Source organism: Pseudorca crassidens, chromosome 15, assembly GCF_039906515.1.
Source record: "Pseudorca crassidens isolate mPseCra1 chromosome 15, mPseCra1.hap1, whole genome shotgun sequence".
NCBI classification, from domain to species: Eukaryota; Metazoa; Chordata; class Mammalia; order Artiodactyla; family Delphinidae; genus Pseudorca; species Pseudorca crassidens.
The window spans coordinates 16,041,273-16,055,055 of NC_090310.1; the positions used below are offsets into that span (position 1 = coordinate 16,041,273).

General features: G+C 61.3%; 3 protein-coding genes across 10 annotated transcripts; all 3 read left to right on the top strand.

Moving 5' to 3' along the window:
* The first annotated feature begins 329 nt into the window (after positions 1-329).
* On the top strand, positions 330-5,462 carry MAZ (MYC associated zinc finger protein). 7 transcript variants are annotated; one of them, XM_067706177.1, is made up of 7 exons: positions 330-452; positions 1,077-1,163; positions 1,247-2,103; positions 2,513-2,576; positions 2,852-3,023; positions 3,838-4,062; positions 4,370-4,503. In XM_067706177.1, exons 1-6 carry the CDS (start codon positions 417-419, stop codon positions 4,038-4,040), a joined length of 1,419 nt encoding a protein of 472 aa, XP_067562278.1. In that variant the 5' UTR covers positions 330-416; the 3' UTR covers positions 4,041-4,062; positions 4,370-4,503. The 7 variants fall into 7 exon arrangements, with proteins under 7 accessions (XP_067562278.1, XP_067562279.1, XP_067562275.1 ...); XM_067706174.1 differs by lacking the exon at positions 330-452 and adding an exon at positions 844-875 and having other exon boundaries at positions 928-1,163; XM_067706178.1 differs by lacking the exon at positions 3,838-4,062 and having other exon boundaries at positions 4,370-5,462.
* Positions 5,463-6,556: 1,094 nt separating this feature from the next.
* On the top strand, positions 6,557-10,241 carry PRRT2 (proline rich transmembrane protein 2). Of its 2 annotated transcripts, XM_067706182.1 has the most exons (4): positions 6,557-6,715; positions 7,401-8,386; positions 8,743-8,875; positions 9,045-10,241. In XM_067706182.1, the coding sequence occupies exons 2-4, from the start codon at positions 7,466-7,468 to the stop codon at positions 9,053-9,055; spliced, it is 1,065 nt and encodes a 354-aa protein (XP_067562283.1). In that variant the 5' UTR covers positions 6,557-6,715; positions 7,401-7,465; the 3' UTR covers positions 9,056-10,241. The 2 variants fall into 2 exon arrangements, with proteins under 2 accessions (XP_067562283.1, XP_067562282.1); XM_067706181.1 differs by lacking the exon at positions 9,045-10,241 and having other exon boundaries at positions 8,743-9,028.
* A 138-nt stretch (positions 10,242-10,379) lies between these two features.
* Positions 10,380-13,218, top strand: PAGR1 (PAXIP1 associated glutamate rich protein 1). The gene is made up of 4 exons (XM_067706184.1): positions 10,380-10,530; positions 10,878-11,379; positions 11,580-11,662; positions 13,019-13,218. Exons 2-4 carry the CDS (start codon positions 10,898-10,900, stop codon positions 13,216-13,218), a joined length of 765 nt encoding a protein of 254 aa, XP_067562285.1. The 5' UTR covers positions 10,380-10,530; positions 10,878-10,897.
* Positions 13,219-13,783: the final 565 nt, after the last annotated feature.

The window sequence follows — 13,783 nt, forward strand, 5'->3', positions numbered from 1 at the left end:
ATCTTTGAGGGGGGAAAGAGAAGCCGCCCCGTCTCCCGCGCGCCCACCACCTGCGCCATCGTCAGCCAATCAGCGGCCGTCTCAGGGGTCTCGCGCTTAGGGCGACTCCAGCTGCTGGGTGGCTCCCCCGTCCCTCCTCCCGCCAGAGTCCCTCTCGTACCTCCCCCCTCCCGCTGGCCTCGCGCGCGCTCGCGCTCGCGCCCGCTCCAGCCTCTTGTGTGTCCTCGCGCCCCCCGCCCTCCCTCCCTCCCCGCGCGCAGTGTGCTCCGCTCCCCCCCACCCTCCTCCTCCTCCTCCTCCCCCCCTCCCGCCCGCCCCGCGCGCCTCCTCCCCGGGTTCCCCCTCCCCCACTGCCGCCTCCTCCTCCTCCTCCCGCCCCAGGGTGAGCACGAGCCACCTCCCTCCCTCCCTCCGCCATGGATCCAGGCAACTGGAGCAGCTTCATCTTCCAGGTAACAACCCCCTCCCCCGCCCCACCCCCCCTTCCCACACCCCCTCCCGCCCGCCCTCCCTCCCGTCCCACCCCCCCCTCCGCGCGCCCGGTGCGCGCGCAGCTGTCCCCCTCCCTCCCTCGCGCCCTCCCCCGCCCTCCCCGAGGCGCCGGCTGGGCGCGCGCGCGGCGGGGGCCGAGGCTGCTCCCTCGCTCCCCCCACCCCGCCCCGCCAGGCTCCAACCGCCGCCGCCGCCGCCGCCGCCCGGGCCCCCGCCCCCGGCCCCCGGCCCCGCGGGGCCTCCCGCCCCCACCCAGGGGGCGTCGCCGCCGCCGTCTCCGCCGCGCTCCGCGGCCCGCCAGGCGCCCTCCTTCCCTCCCTCCCGCCGGCCGGGGTGCGCGGGCGGCGGGGCGGCCCGCGGGCCATGCGTTCGGCGCGGCCCAGCCCGGCCGGCCGGGGGCGGTGCCCCGAGCCCGGGCCCCGCGCGGCCCGCGCCCCCGGCCCCCGCTGAGCCCCGGGGGCCCCGCCGTGGCCGAGGCCATGTTCCCCGTGTTCCCTTGCACGCTGCTGGCCCCCCCCTTCCCCGTGCTGGGCCTGGACTCCCGGGGGGTGGGCGGCCTCATGAACTCCTTCCCGCCACCTCAGGGTCACGCCCAGAACCCCCTGCAGGTCGGGGCTGAGCTCCAGTCCCGCTTCTTTGCCTCCCAGGGCTGCGCCCAGAGTCCATTCCAGGTGAGTAGGGGCCGGCCGTGGCGGGCCGGGCTGGGAGGGCGCCGACCCGCGGCCGCGGCCCACACGGCGCCTTGTTTTCGCAGGCCGCGCCGGCGCCCCCACCCACGCCCCAGGCCCCGGCGGCCGAGCCCCTCCAGGTGGACTTGCTCCCGGTTCTTGCCGCCGCCCAGGAGTCCGCCGCCGCCGCAGCCGCGGCCGCCGCAGCCGCTGCCGCCGCCGCCGTTGCTGCTGCGCCCCCGGCCCCGGCCACCGCCTCCACTGTGGACACAGCGGCTCTGAAGCAGCCCCCGGCGCCCCCTCCGCCGCCCCCTCCGGTGTCGGCGCCCGCCGCTGAGGCCGCGCCCCCTGTCTCTGCCGCCACCATCGCCGCAGCCGCGGCCACCGCCGTCGTTGCCCCAACCTCGACGGTCGCCGTGGCCCCGGTCGCATCTGCCTTGGAGAAGAAGACAAAGAGCAAGGGGCCCTACATCTGTGCCCTGTGCGCCAAGGAGTTCAAGAACGGCTACAACCTCCGAAGGCACGAGGCCATCCACACGGGAGCCAAAGCCGGCCGGGTCCCTTCGGGTGCTATGAAGATGCCCACCATGGTGCCCCTGAGCCTCCTGAGCGTGCCCCAGCTGAGCGGAGCCGGCGGGGGAGGGGGAGAAGCGGGTGCCGGCGGCGGAGCGGCCGCAGTGGCCGCCGGTGGCGTGGTGACCACGACCGCCTCGGGAAAGCGCATCCGGAAGAACCACGCCTGCGAGATGTGCGGCAAGGCTTTCCGCGACGTCTACCACCTGAACCGACACAAGCTGTCGCACTCGGACGAGAAGCCCTACCAGTGCCCGGTGTGCCAGCAGCGCTTCAAGCGCAAGGACCGCATGAGCTACCACGTGCGCTCACATGACGGCGCTGTGCACAAGCCCTACAACTGCTCCCACTGTGGCAAGAGCTTCTCCCGGTGTGCACGGGGCTTCGGCCGCCCACTAGGCGGGTGGGGAGGGAGGGACGGTCGGCGATGGAGGTGGCCTGGCCTTGGCTGGTGGGGAGGGAGGGAGGGAGGTTTCTGAGAATGGGGACAGGGAGCCACTCCCAGGGAGGAGGGCGGACAGCCTCTCCTGGTTACCAGGGAGCAGGGGGTGGTGCTTAGCAAAGGAGGTGGGTTTTTGGGTTGTAGGACAGCCTCAAGTGGGAGGAGGCCGAGGCAGCCCTGCACCAGAAGAGGGATTTCCTGCCTTACCAGGATTCTGAAACCCCGGGCTTGGGAGAAAATGTAGGGACCCAGGGAAAGGCCTGCTGTACAGTGTTAGGCAGACTCGGGGACACCTCCACACTCCAGGGCCCTAACCCCAACCCCAACGTATCCCCAGGCCGGATCACCTCAACAGTCACGTCAGACAAGTGCACTCAACAGAACGGCCCTTCAAATGTGAGGTAGGAAGCCCGCCTCCTCCTGTCCTGGTTTTCATGATTTTGATCCTCATTGTAGTTGTCTGAGTTCAGCCTCTCAGACCCCCTTTTTCTCTCTCTTCTTTTTGCTTTTTCACTCCATTTTTTCATCCCTTCTTCAAGGCCTCATCATCTCACTCCCATTTCCTACAGATCAAAGATCCCCAAGGCTCTGATTCCTTTAACCTCTTGCCCCCCTCTTCCTACTCCCCGAAGCTTTAACTCTCCTGACACCCCCCACGCCCCTCCCCCCTCCCCAGAAATGTGAGGCAGCTTTTGCTACGAAGGATCGGCTGCGGGCCCACACAGTACGACACGAGGAGAAGGTGCCATGTCATGTGTGTGGCAAGATGTTGAGCTCGGCTTATATTTCGGACCACATGAAGGTGCACAGCCAGGGCCCTCACCATGTCTGTGAGCTCTGCAACAAAGGTACACGCTGAGAGGTGCCGGGGGTGGGGTGGGGGACAAAGGGTGGGGACAAAACCAGAGGCCCTTCCACAGATGTGGGTTAAAGGTGCTGTAGCCAAGAGCTCGTGGCATCTAGAGCCCTTTAGAAAGCAAATGAAGCAACATTGGGATGACTAAACATCATCACTAAGTTCGAAGAGGTCATGGCTTGAGGAGATGATCTACCAGAAAGAGTCCACCTCTGGGTGTGTGTGGGGAGATGGGAGGGGGACACAACTGCTTTGGGGAAGGAGTGGTCAAGAGAGCCAGTTCCCAAGGGTCAGAAGACAAGGTTTCAGCTGTGCAGCCACAAGTTCTTGTCTTCAGCTCCTGGGGCAGGTGGAGTACAATGGCAGGGATTTAACAAGTACTCGCCCTGCCTCAGTGGTAGAGAAAGCTGCTTTTAAACAAATTCACTTCTTCACTGAGTAACCGGTCTGAGACTACATGGGGCACTGGAGGGAGGGGACACAGCCGTCTCTGCTGAGGGTCAACTCTTCAAGTGGCTAGGAATCAGTGTCCGGTCACCCCAGGAGAGATCCCCCAGCCACAGAGGATGGGTTCTGTGGATACCAAGGCCCAAAAGCCAACACCACTCAACCAGTTCTCAAGCTCAGGGAGGAGCTATGCCCCACCAGCCCCAGCAGAGTAGTTGGCCCCAGGCTACCAAGGATATGGTGGGAGGAGGACAGGGCCATCTGAGGAGGGTGTCCCCAGCCTAGGAGAACAACCCCGTCTCTGGGGTCTCCGCCTGGCTGACCCCCACCCCCCCATCCCAATCCACCCCCCCCCATAGGCTTCACCACGGCAGCATACCTGCGCATCCACGCGGTGAAGGACCATGGGCTCCAGGCCCCGCGGGCTGACCGCATCCTGTGCAAGCTGTGCAGCGTGCACTGCAAGACCCCTGCCCAGCTGGCCGGCCACATGCAGACCCATCTGGGGGGGGCCGCCCCCCCTGTCCCGGGAGACGCCCCCCAGCCACAGCCCACCTGCTGAGGGGGACCCCCGCACCCACCAGGCAAGGCGTGGGGCATGGCTGGGGGGGGTGGGATGGGGCGTGTGGGACGAGGGGGCTCAAAGGGCCCAATAGGGGATCTTAGGAAGGCCAGGGATGCCCACCTATCACCCAAGTTAGGGAGACTTCTGGGGACAGGGAGGGCCTTTCAGGAGAACTGGGTAAGGATACGGGCCAAAATCTCTGGGGACCAAACAGGAAGTGAGCAACGGCTGTGTCCCACGGGAGGCTGTCTGGAAAGAGTCTGGGGCAAGGGGCAAGGTTCTTGCCATTCAGATTGCACTGTGATTTGGTGTTTCTCACCTTACAGGTACAGGTGAGGTCTGTCCAATGGCGGCAGCGGCGGCGGCGGCGGCAGCAGCGGCAGTGGCAGCCCCTCCCACAGCTGTGGGCTCCCTCTCGGGGGCCGAGGGGGTGCCTGTGAGCTCTCAGCCACTTCCCTCCCAGCCCTGGTGAGCTCCAAGTTGGTGGGGGGGAGAGGGGAGAATGGAGGAAAGTCCCTTGGTACCATCTCCTCTTCCCCTCTCTCTTCCCACCAATTCCTCACTATTTCCCCCATCAACCAAGGAGCCTCCAGAAGGAAAGGAGGAAGAAGTGTTTTTCTTAGGGGAATTCGCTAGGTTTTAATGATTTGTTTCTCCTGCTCCTCTCTTTTCCCTATCAGCCCTGACCCCACACACACCTGTCCCCTCGGTTGTGTTGAGGCCCCCTGGACAGTGGGCAGGGGTGGCAGAGGACAGGAGTGGCCACTGCCCTCACCCCCTCTCCTCTCTGTAACCCCCTGCCCTGCCCTTCCAGGGATTTGTGAGCCTTTCCCTCGATGGTCCTTCTTGCTCTCCTCCTTCCAGTGTCCCCCTACTGTTTGCTGCCCCTCCCTGGGGAGTTGGTGCTTTTTTTTTTTTTTTTTTTCCAGGGGGAGGGAGGAGAGGAAGGAGGGAAATCAAAGATTCTGTCCCAGAGAGGGGGAAAGGTGAGATTTGAGGAGGGGCAGAAACAGGGAAGGCAGAGGTTATACTTTCATAAGGTGGGGTGGTTTGGGGTCAGGCCCTAAACATCATCCTGCTTGAGAATCTGTCAGGGGAAAACAAGTCAAGGGGAGCAAAAGAAGGAGCCACTAGGGCCAGAGGCAGGACAAGAGATGGAATCTTAGGGGGCCAGGGTCAATGGGGGGATCCAGGGACTAGAGGTGCTTCCTGGGGGTGGGGGGAATGCAGCCACAGTGTCTCCCCCTTCCCTCTTCCACCCCAGCTCCATCCCTGGCCTTTTCTTTTCATCCCTCCCCCCGCGACAGAAGCTGTGGCCCTGGCCATGTCATCGTGTTCCTGTGTCCCCTGCATGTTCCCCACCCTTCACCCCCTCCTTTTGCGCGGACCCCATTACAATAAATTTTAAATAAAAACCTGTCTCTGACTCAGTGAATGAATTGCTCTCACCAAGCCCCCTGTCCCCACCCCTAAGGGGATTCTTAGGCCTGTTGTCTGTCCCAGTCTTGCTCTGCCCTGTGCAGCTCTGGGGCTCTGGCTCCTTCCTCCCCAGAGGCAGTATCAGTGGCTGCAGTCCAGATTCAGGGTGGGGCTGAGGCTCCGGTGACTGTGGAGAGCACGTTCCAGGACTCCGGAGTCTCTGGGGGAATACCCAGTCAGCACAGGCCCAGAATAGCCCCTGGAGATTTGAAGAGGCCTGGGTCAGAAACCCAAACAGTTGTGGGCCATAAATGCTGCTTTCCCCCAGCCAGGCCGATTGCCTGCTGCTCAGCCCAATACCTGCACACCCTTCAGGTCCTGGGAGTTGATGGATGATGTAGCTGCGAAAAGACTGGGCAACTCTGAGCCCTAAGATGGGGAACAATGAGGTTGAGAATAAAAACTGCACTTTTCCCCACTTGTTCTCTTCATTCTTGGTGTGGTCCAACCTGCTCTTACTCGGGCTCCTCTGCCGCAGCCCCCTCCTGCTGTTCCAGACTGCCCTTGCAGCCTCTACCCTGCCCCCTGCAATTCCCTTCCCAGTCCTTGCTCTGACCCTTACAAGGACCTTTTCTTGAGCCTTCCAGTACCCATTTCTGCTGCTGCTTCCTTGGGGGTAGAGGGACTTCCTGTTCGGCAGGCTCCCTTTTCTTGAAACCCCACCCCGGTCATCCTCTGCAGCCTCCCCAAGTCTTGCCTCATCTCCTCTTTCTGCTTGTAGGGGTGCCTCCACCTGGTCCTGCCTGTCCCACTGGTCCTGTCTCTTCGCAGACCCCTCTCCGTTTCCCCCAACCCCCTGCCTCTGCCAGGACCCCCGGTGGCCGTTGGCGGGAGGGGGCTGGGGCATGGGAAGGAGGCACCCCCAGGTGCCGCGCGGGGGAAGGGCCAGGGAGCGGCGCGAGTGGTCCCCCGGCCGGTTGCCCAGGTAACGCGGGGCCTGGCACGCGTGGCTCCCTCCGGCTGGCCGAGAGGGGCGGGAGGCGTGCAAGGGGCGGGGGCGGTGCGCGGCAGCGGAGCGTAGGGGAGGGGACCTGAGAGGAGGGGAGGAGGGGATGAGCAGAGGGGAGGGGAGACCCGCCGCCTCCCTCCCTCGCTCACTGACTTGCTCCTTCCCGGGCTGCGGCTGCTGCAACCGCGGCGGTGGCGGTGGCGGCGGCGGCAGCAGCGGGAGCAGTTTGGAGGCCGGCGTCGAGGTGAGACGGGAATGGACTGAGGCTGCGGGTAGTAGTGGACGGACAGACAGCGGACGCCGGGAGGGCTGTACGGGAATTCGGGCGCCTGGCGGACTGGCTGGTGGTGCTGGGCGCACCACGCCAATGGGAGGAAGCGGCGCCGGTCCCCCGGGGGCGAGGAAGTCCCTGGGAGAGGGGCTGGGAAGGGGCTCAGAGGAGATGCCCAGGTCCCCCAGGGAGGGGCGCGGGCGTCTACGCCCCAAAGGCGCATCAAGCAAACCGCGCTGGGCGCCCAGGGAGGAAGGGAGGATGGATGCAGAGGGAGTGGAATGCGAGTTTCGGGGTTCTCTGCCCAGTCTGCCTATCGGAGTGCATGCGTCTCTGAACAGCTTGTTGATTTTGGGGCGCTGTGGTATCTACTAGGATCTGAGAGTCTGGATCTTGTTGGGTGGACCCAGGAAGAGACCATGGGGAGGATCCTGTTTACAAAAGGGTTCATCTTCCCAGGGCTCGCTAACCAGAAGACTGAGCAGAGCACTCCTCCCCAGAGATGTCCCACCCCAAAGCAAAGGAAACCCCAACTTTTCTTCCTTTCCCCAGAGGCAGCCCAAGGCTGGCACTGAGATAGGAGCATTGCCCTCTTGGGCTGCAGTGCTGAGAGCTACCTCTTCCCTCCTCACACTAAGCCTGTCTCCTCCTCTTCCAGGATTTGCTGCTGTCTCTGCTGCTCTATCCTTCCCACAGAGGCCCTCTCCCCTCTCCTATCTCAAGATGGCAGCCAGCAGCTCTGAGGTCTCTGAGATGAAGGGGGTAGAGGAGGGTCCCCAGACCCAGGGAGAAGGGCCTGGCCATTCTGAAGCCGGAACTGGTCCTCCCCAGATCCCAGCTGGGGTCCCAGATGAGCCAGAGACCCTGCAGCCAGGCCTAGACATCACTGGGGCCCCTGTGGACCCAGAGCCCAAGGCTGGGCTGGCTCCAGAAACCACAGAGATCCCAACCGTGGCCCCAGAAACAGCTCAGGCCAGAGACCTCAGCTCAAACCCAGGAGGGGAATCAAAGGCCAACTCCAGCACCGAAGAAACATGCCAAGAGCTAGCATCCAAACCAGAAGTGAGCAAAGAGGCCACTGCAAACCAGGGGTCCAACCTGGAATCCGCAGCCCCACTTGAGCCAGCCTCAGAGCCTGCTCCCCAGCTGGACCCCCAGCCGGACCCCCAGCCAGACCCTCAGCCAGACCCCCAGCCAGCTTCCCAGCCCACCTCCAAGCCAGTCCTTCAGCCGGAGCCCCCTACCCAGGAGGACCCCACCTCTGAGGTCCTGACTGAGAACGTGGGAGAAAAGCAGGAGAATGGGGCAGTGGTTCCCCTGCAGGCTGGTGATGGTGATGGGGAAGAGGGTCCAGTCCTCCAGCCTCACTCACCACCCTCAACAAAAACCCCCCCAGCCAATGGGGCTCCACCCCGTGTGCTGCAGCAGCTGGTTGAGGAGGATAGACTAGGAAGGGCTCACAGTGGGCATTCAGGATCTCCCCGAGGTAGCCTGAGCCGCCACCCTAGTTCCCAGCTGGCAGGGTCTGGGGTGGAGGGGGGTGAAGGCACCCAGAAACCTCGGGACTACATCATCCTCGCCATCCTGTCCTGCTTCTGCCCCATGTGGCCTGTCAACATCGTGGCCTTCGCTTATGCCGTCATGGTGAGCCCCAAGGGACCCTGGCCCAGGCCTGCTGTGGCTCCCAGCTTCCTGCCAGTGCTGGGACAGAGCCCCAGGAGTAACCTTGCCTTCCCTCCCCTTTCTGCATGGACCTCACTTCCCAATTACAGGGCCTTTCCTTGCCTCTTCCTAGGATTTCACCTTCTGAGCCCTACCTCTTCAGGTGGGAGGGAAGTTGAGACATTTCACACAGCCTTACTGACCTGTGCCCTCCTCCTGCTGCCTCTCCAATCCCCTTCCTCCCTTAACCACTGCTACCAACTGGCCTGTCTCCTTTGGACGACTCTCACACCTGATCCCGGCTGGGCTGGTGCCCCCACCCCTCACCCTAACCCCAGTCCCGGAACAGCCTGCAGCAGGGGGACGTGGATGGGGCCCAGCGTCTGGGTCGCGTGGCCAAGCTCTTAAGCATCGTGGCGCTGGTAGGGGGGGTCCTCATCATCATCGCCTCCTGCGTCATCAACTTAGGCGGTGAGTGGGGGTCTGGGACAGGCCGGGAGGAATGGAAGGGTTGGCAAGGGCAGCTTTACTAACCCCTGCCCCTGATCTCTCCTGTCTGTCCTCCCTACTTCTTTGTCTCTCCTTGTCTCCCCTCCCCCCCCAACTGTCTCTGTCTGTCCCTCCCTCTCCTCTCCCACAGTGTATAAGTGAGGGGCTCTGCCCTGCATTCCGAGACTTTTTTTCCTGTTGGGAGCTGCCTTGGGCCCATCCTCCCCTGCGGGGAGCCCAATCCATGGCCCAGGCCCGCACCCATAGGGACCAAGGGAGCCTGAGCGGCCTTGTTTACAGCTTCTTTCCTGCTCCTGCATCCTGCCAGGCTCCTCTGCCAACCGTAGGCCTCCCTTCTCCCTGCACTGTTTCCAACTTCCCTGCACTCCTGCCTGCATCGCCTCCAGCCTCTTGGCTTCCCTATCCCTGCACTTCTGGAAACCTCCTTGCACTTCTGGAAACCTCCCTGAACATCTCCCAAACTCTCTTTGCTCTCAGCCTCCCAGCATCTCTCCCCACCTTCCTGCACCACAACCTCCCGAGAATTTCCTGCACCTCAACCCTGGTCTCCCTTTCCCAACTTTCATTGTCTCAGCATCCTCCCTCATTCCTTTCTTCCTTCTCTCCTTATTCATCTCCCTTTCCCTCTCCACATCCTCCACCCTCTTCCTCTTCCTGCCTCCTCATCGCCCCTCAGCATCCTCCCCTCCACCCTCCTCCACCGTTCATTCTGCAAAAACTCCAGCACTTAGATCAGGCTGGGGGAGGGGAGCAGTGTCAGGAGAGGGCTCCCTAGCCCGGGCTCCGACTGTTCTCAGCTGGGACCACCCAGGTCCGGACGCCCCCATGGTGCCTCGGGGTCGCAGCGCTGGCAAGACAGGCCTCGTTTGGAGACTTGTGCACGGGTGGCCAGTACTGTTCCGAACACGCACCTGGGAGAAGGGAGGGGCGCTGCTGTTGACCCTCCCCGGTCAGCCTGAGTTGACCTTCCCCACCTGGGCTTTTTAACCCAGTCAGAGAACTCGTTGGGGCTGGGGTCATTCACGTGCTTTGTAACGAAAGAACCCAAAAAATAGGACCAAAGCTCCCAGCTGCAGGGAGCAAGGGAGGGGCGGAGAGGTCTATGATTATTTTTTAAGAGGACGAGAGAGGTTTGGGGGGCGGGGACAGAACCACAACGCGGTTGCGAGTTGGCGGGGTCTTTTTTCCCCCTAAAAAAAGAAAAGTGTAGGGAAAAAACCTAAAAGTCTAAAAGCAAAACAAAACAAAAGGATACGCCAAACAGATTCTCCCTTTTTGTATGCCGGATGCTGCATGAGTGAAACACCAATAAACGGAGACTGCATGAGACTCGCCTCCAGCCTCAGTTGGTCCGTACGTGCGTGCGCCGCTGGGGCCCGAGGTACTGCCTCCTTTCGGGCAGAACCTATTGGGTGGTTTGCGCATGCGCCGCCCAGGTGGCCATCTTTACTATGGGCCGAAGCCTATCATTCCGGAGCGCCTATCTGCGCATGTGCAAGCCTTCCCTTGCTTTCCTCATCCAAGTAGCTTTGACTGAAACTGAGCCTCCCGCGCGATCTCTGTGCGCCTGCGTAGTGTGACCGTGCGCAGCCCGGGAGGCGGGTCTTAGCTCCTAGGTGCGTATGGCAGCTGAGGCGGCGAAACTTCGAGGTTTGGGGAGAGGGTGCCGGATCCAGGTGTAGAAAGGGGAGGTATCAAGGCGAGAAGAGCGGGTCCGGTCCTCTCCCGCCTGGAAAGTGGTTTCTGCCGGTCCCTGGGAACACCGGAGTATCGGATCTCGATCCGTGGGGGCGGGGTCCTTGGAGGGGACGGAGCGACCCCTCTTGGGAACAGGCGGTCTATTCGCAGGGACTGCTGTTGGAGTCTGATTGGTTAGAGAGACATTCCCTAAACCCCTGGGGAGCCCAACCCTTGGGGTTGGGGGATCCCCAGTTCAGTACTCCTGCATCTCCTATCATCGCAGGGCCCCTTCCCTAGTGACATATGTCCCTTGTCCGGGGCCATGGAGACATTGCAGCCACCACGGCGGCGCCTCTGTCTGAAGAAGGGGAAGTGACCTCCGGCCTCCAGGCTCTGGCCGTGGAGGATACCGGAGGCCCCTCTGCTTCGGCCGATCAAGCCGAGGAAGAGGGGGAAGGAGGCCGGGAGGAGACTGAGCATGAGGGGTCCGGGGCCGAGGAGGTGCAGGGAGAAGCCCCCAGCACTGAGGGGGAAGAGCATGCCAAGGGAGAATCCGAGGACTGGTGCGTGCCCTGCAGCGATGAAGAGGTGGAGCTGCCCGCGGATGGGCAGTCCTGGATGCCACCCCCCTCGGAAATCCAAAGGCTCTATGAACTGCTGGCTGCCCACGGCACTCTGGAGCTACAGGCTGAGATCCTGCCCCGCCGGCCACCCACACCTGAGGCCCAGAGTGAAGAGGAGAGATCCGATGAGGAGCCAGAGACCAAAGAGGAGGAAGAGGAAAAGTGAGGGCACGCCCTTACACCTTGTCCTTGAGGCTGCTCCCCTGATGCCGGGAGGAAGTAGGGAGGGGAGGGGGGACCCAGGAGCATGGGAAGTGGAGGGAGGGAAGAGAGCTGGAGAGGAAGAGCCAGCAGGCTGTGGAGAAGTGGGGGTGTTTGGGGGGAACCACCCTCACCTTTCACTCTCTGTCCCCCTGTCCCAGACCGCACATGCCCACAGAATTTGACTTTGATGATGAGCCAATGACACCAAAGGACTCCCTGATTGACCGGAGACGCACCCCAGGTACAGACAAGAGGGGAGAATTGGGGTGGTGGTGAAGGGCCTCTGCTTCCACTTACTCAGAAAGTGACTCCCTAAAAGAGGCTTGCTTGGTGCCTTGATATCTACAGAACTTGTTTCAGGAGAGAGCATGCCCCCAGTTGTGCCATCCTTCCAGCTTTGGTGGTCCCCTATCTTCCGCAGATAATTCCATCATGCTTCCCATTCCTTTGATCTCAGTCCCCCCCCAGAAGGCCAAGTCGTTATCATTATTATCTAGATCCACATCCCTACACTACTGTGTACATCTCCTAATCTGACCCAGTTTCCCATCCCGTGTGCCTTCCTAGAATTTACCCTCGGAGCCATTCTCTTTTTGTTTGCTTGTTTTTTTAATAAATTTATTTATTTATTTATTTTTGGCTGCTTTGTGTCTTTGTTGCTGCACACGGGCTTTCTCTAGTTGTGGCGAGTGGGGGCTACTCTGTTGCGGTGTGCAGGCTTCTCATTGCGGTGGCTTCTCTTGTTGCAGAGCACGGGCTCTAGGCACATGGGCTTCAGTAATTGTGGCACGCGGGCTGTAGAGCATACGCTCAGTAGTTGTGGCACACGGGCTTAATTGCTCCGCGGCATGTGGATCTTCCCGGACCAGGGCTCGAACCCATGTCCCCTGCATTGGCAGGCAGATTCTTAACCACTGTGCCACCAGGGAGTTTCCCCCTCGGAGCCAGTGTTGATTTCTCTTTCTTTTACCCCAGCATTCAAGCCAGCAGCAAGTCTTGTTAGCTCTGCCTGCACCCTTATCCAAGCCACCATCTCTCTTGCCTAGATAGTTGTGGTGGCTCCTAACTGGTCTTCCTGTCGCCAGCCTCAGCAGCCAGAGACGGGTTTATGTTTCAAAACATAAATTGTGTCACTTCTCTGTTTTAAATTCTCCAAAGGATTCCATTTCTGGGGGGCGGGGGTGGGGTGGTGTATGAGTGTGTCAGTTGAGAATCCAACCCCGCCCTCCCCCCAGGGCTTCCATGTAAACTAAAAGATCCAAACCCCTTATCGTGGCCTGTAGGTCATATCTTTCCTGTCTCCCCCAGCTCTACATTTCTCATTGAACAGACCTCCCTGTTCTTGCCCTGGGGCTTTTGCACTTGCTCGTCCCCTACCTGGGATGCTTCTCCCCAGTCTTCATATTTCTAGCCCCTTCTCATAATTCAGATCTTCACTGCCCACCCCATCTGAGGCCCCATCCCTAAACCTCAGAACCTCCAGGACAGGCCTGGAAATCTCTGTTCAATGAGCTCCCCAAGTGATTAGTAAGATCCAGGCGGGGCTGGTGCACACTGCCTCACTCGCTTCCACATTTCTCTCATTCCCCTTCTCCAGGAAGCTCAGCCCGGAGCCAGAAACGGGAAGCGCGCCTGGACAAGGTCCTCTCAGACATGAAGCGACACAAGAAGCTGGAGGAGCAGATCCTTCGTACTGGCAGGGACCTCTTCAGCCTGGACTCAGAGGATGCCAGCCCCACCAGCCCCCCGCTCCGGTCCTCAGGAAGTAGTCTCTTCCCCCGGCAGCGGAAATACTGAGCGCTGCTGCCCTTAGGGTGCAGAGCCTACCTGCCCTTCTTCCCTGACCCAGGCTGCTGGGAAACTTGGGAAGAGGAGAGACACTCCAAGCTCCCAACACAGCACCTTGCCAGAAAGAGGACATACGTGTATGTGTTTATGTTTTCTATTGAACATCTCTTTGGAGACCTGGGCTAAATTTTCTGAATCTAAAATAAAAAATACCAAGTTATCTTCTCTTAGAGGAGGGACTGCAGCTGGAACCGAAACAGCTGTGGAGAGGCAAAATTGTACGCACCCAGATTGGGAAATTAAAGCCAGATGGGGTAGAAGTGAACTCGGTCAGCACCTGCCCCCTGCCTCGGGCCGAGGACCCTCCCCAGTCTCATGCCAGTGCTGCCAGCTGGCTCTGAGGTGGGAATTCCTGCACTGAGTGAGCTGCAGTGCCTTCAGCTGCAGTAGAAGCAGCCCAGAGGAGAAAAAAACAAAACCAAACAAATGAGAACCAGCTGCAAGGGCCCTTTAAATGCCTAAGCCTCACCCCCTGAGTCTGCCCTGCCCTGCCGGGAAGTCATCTCTAGGGCTG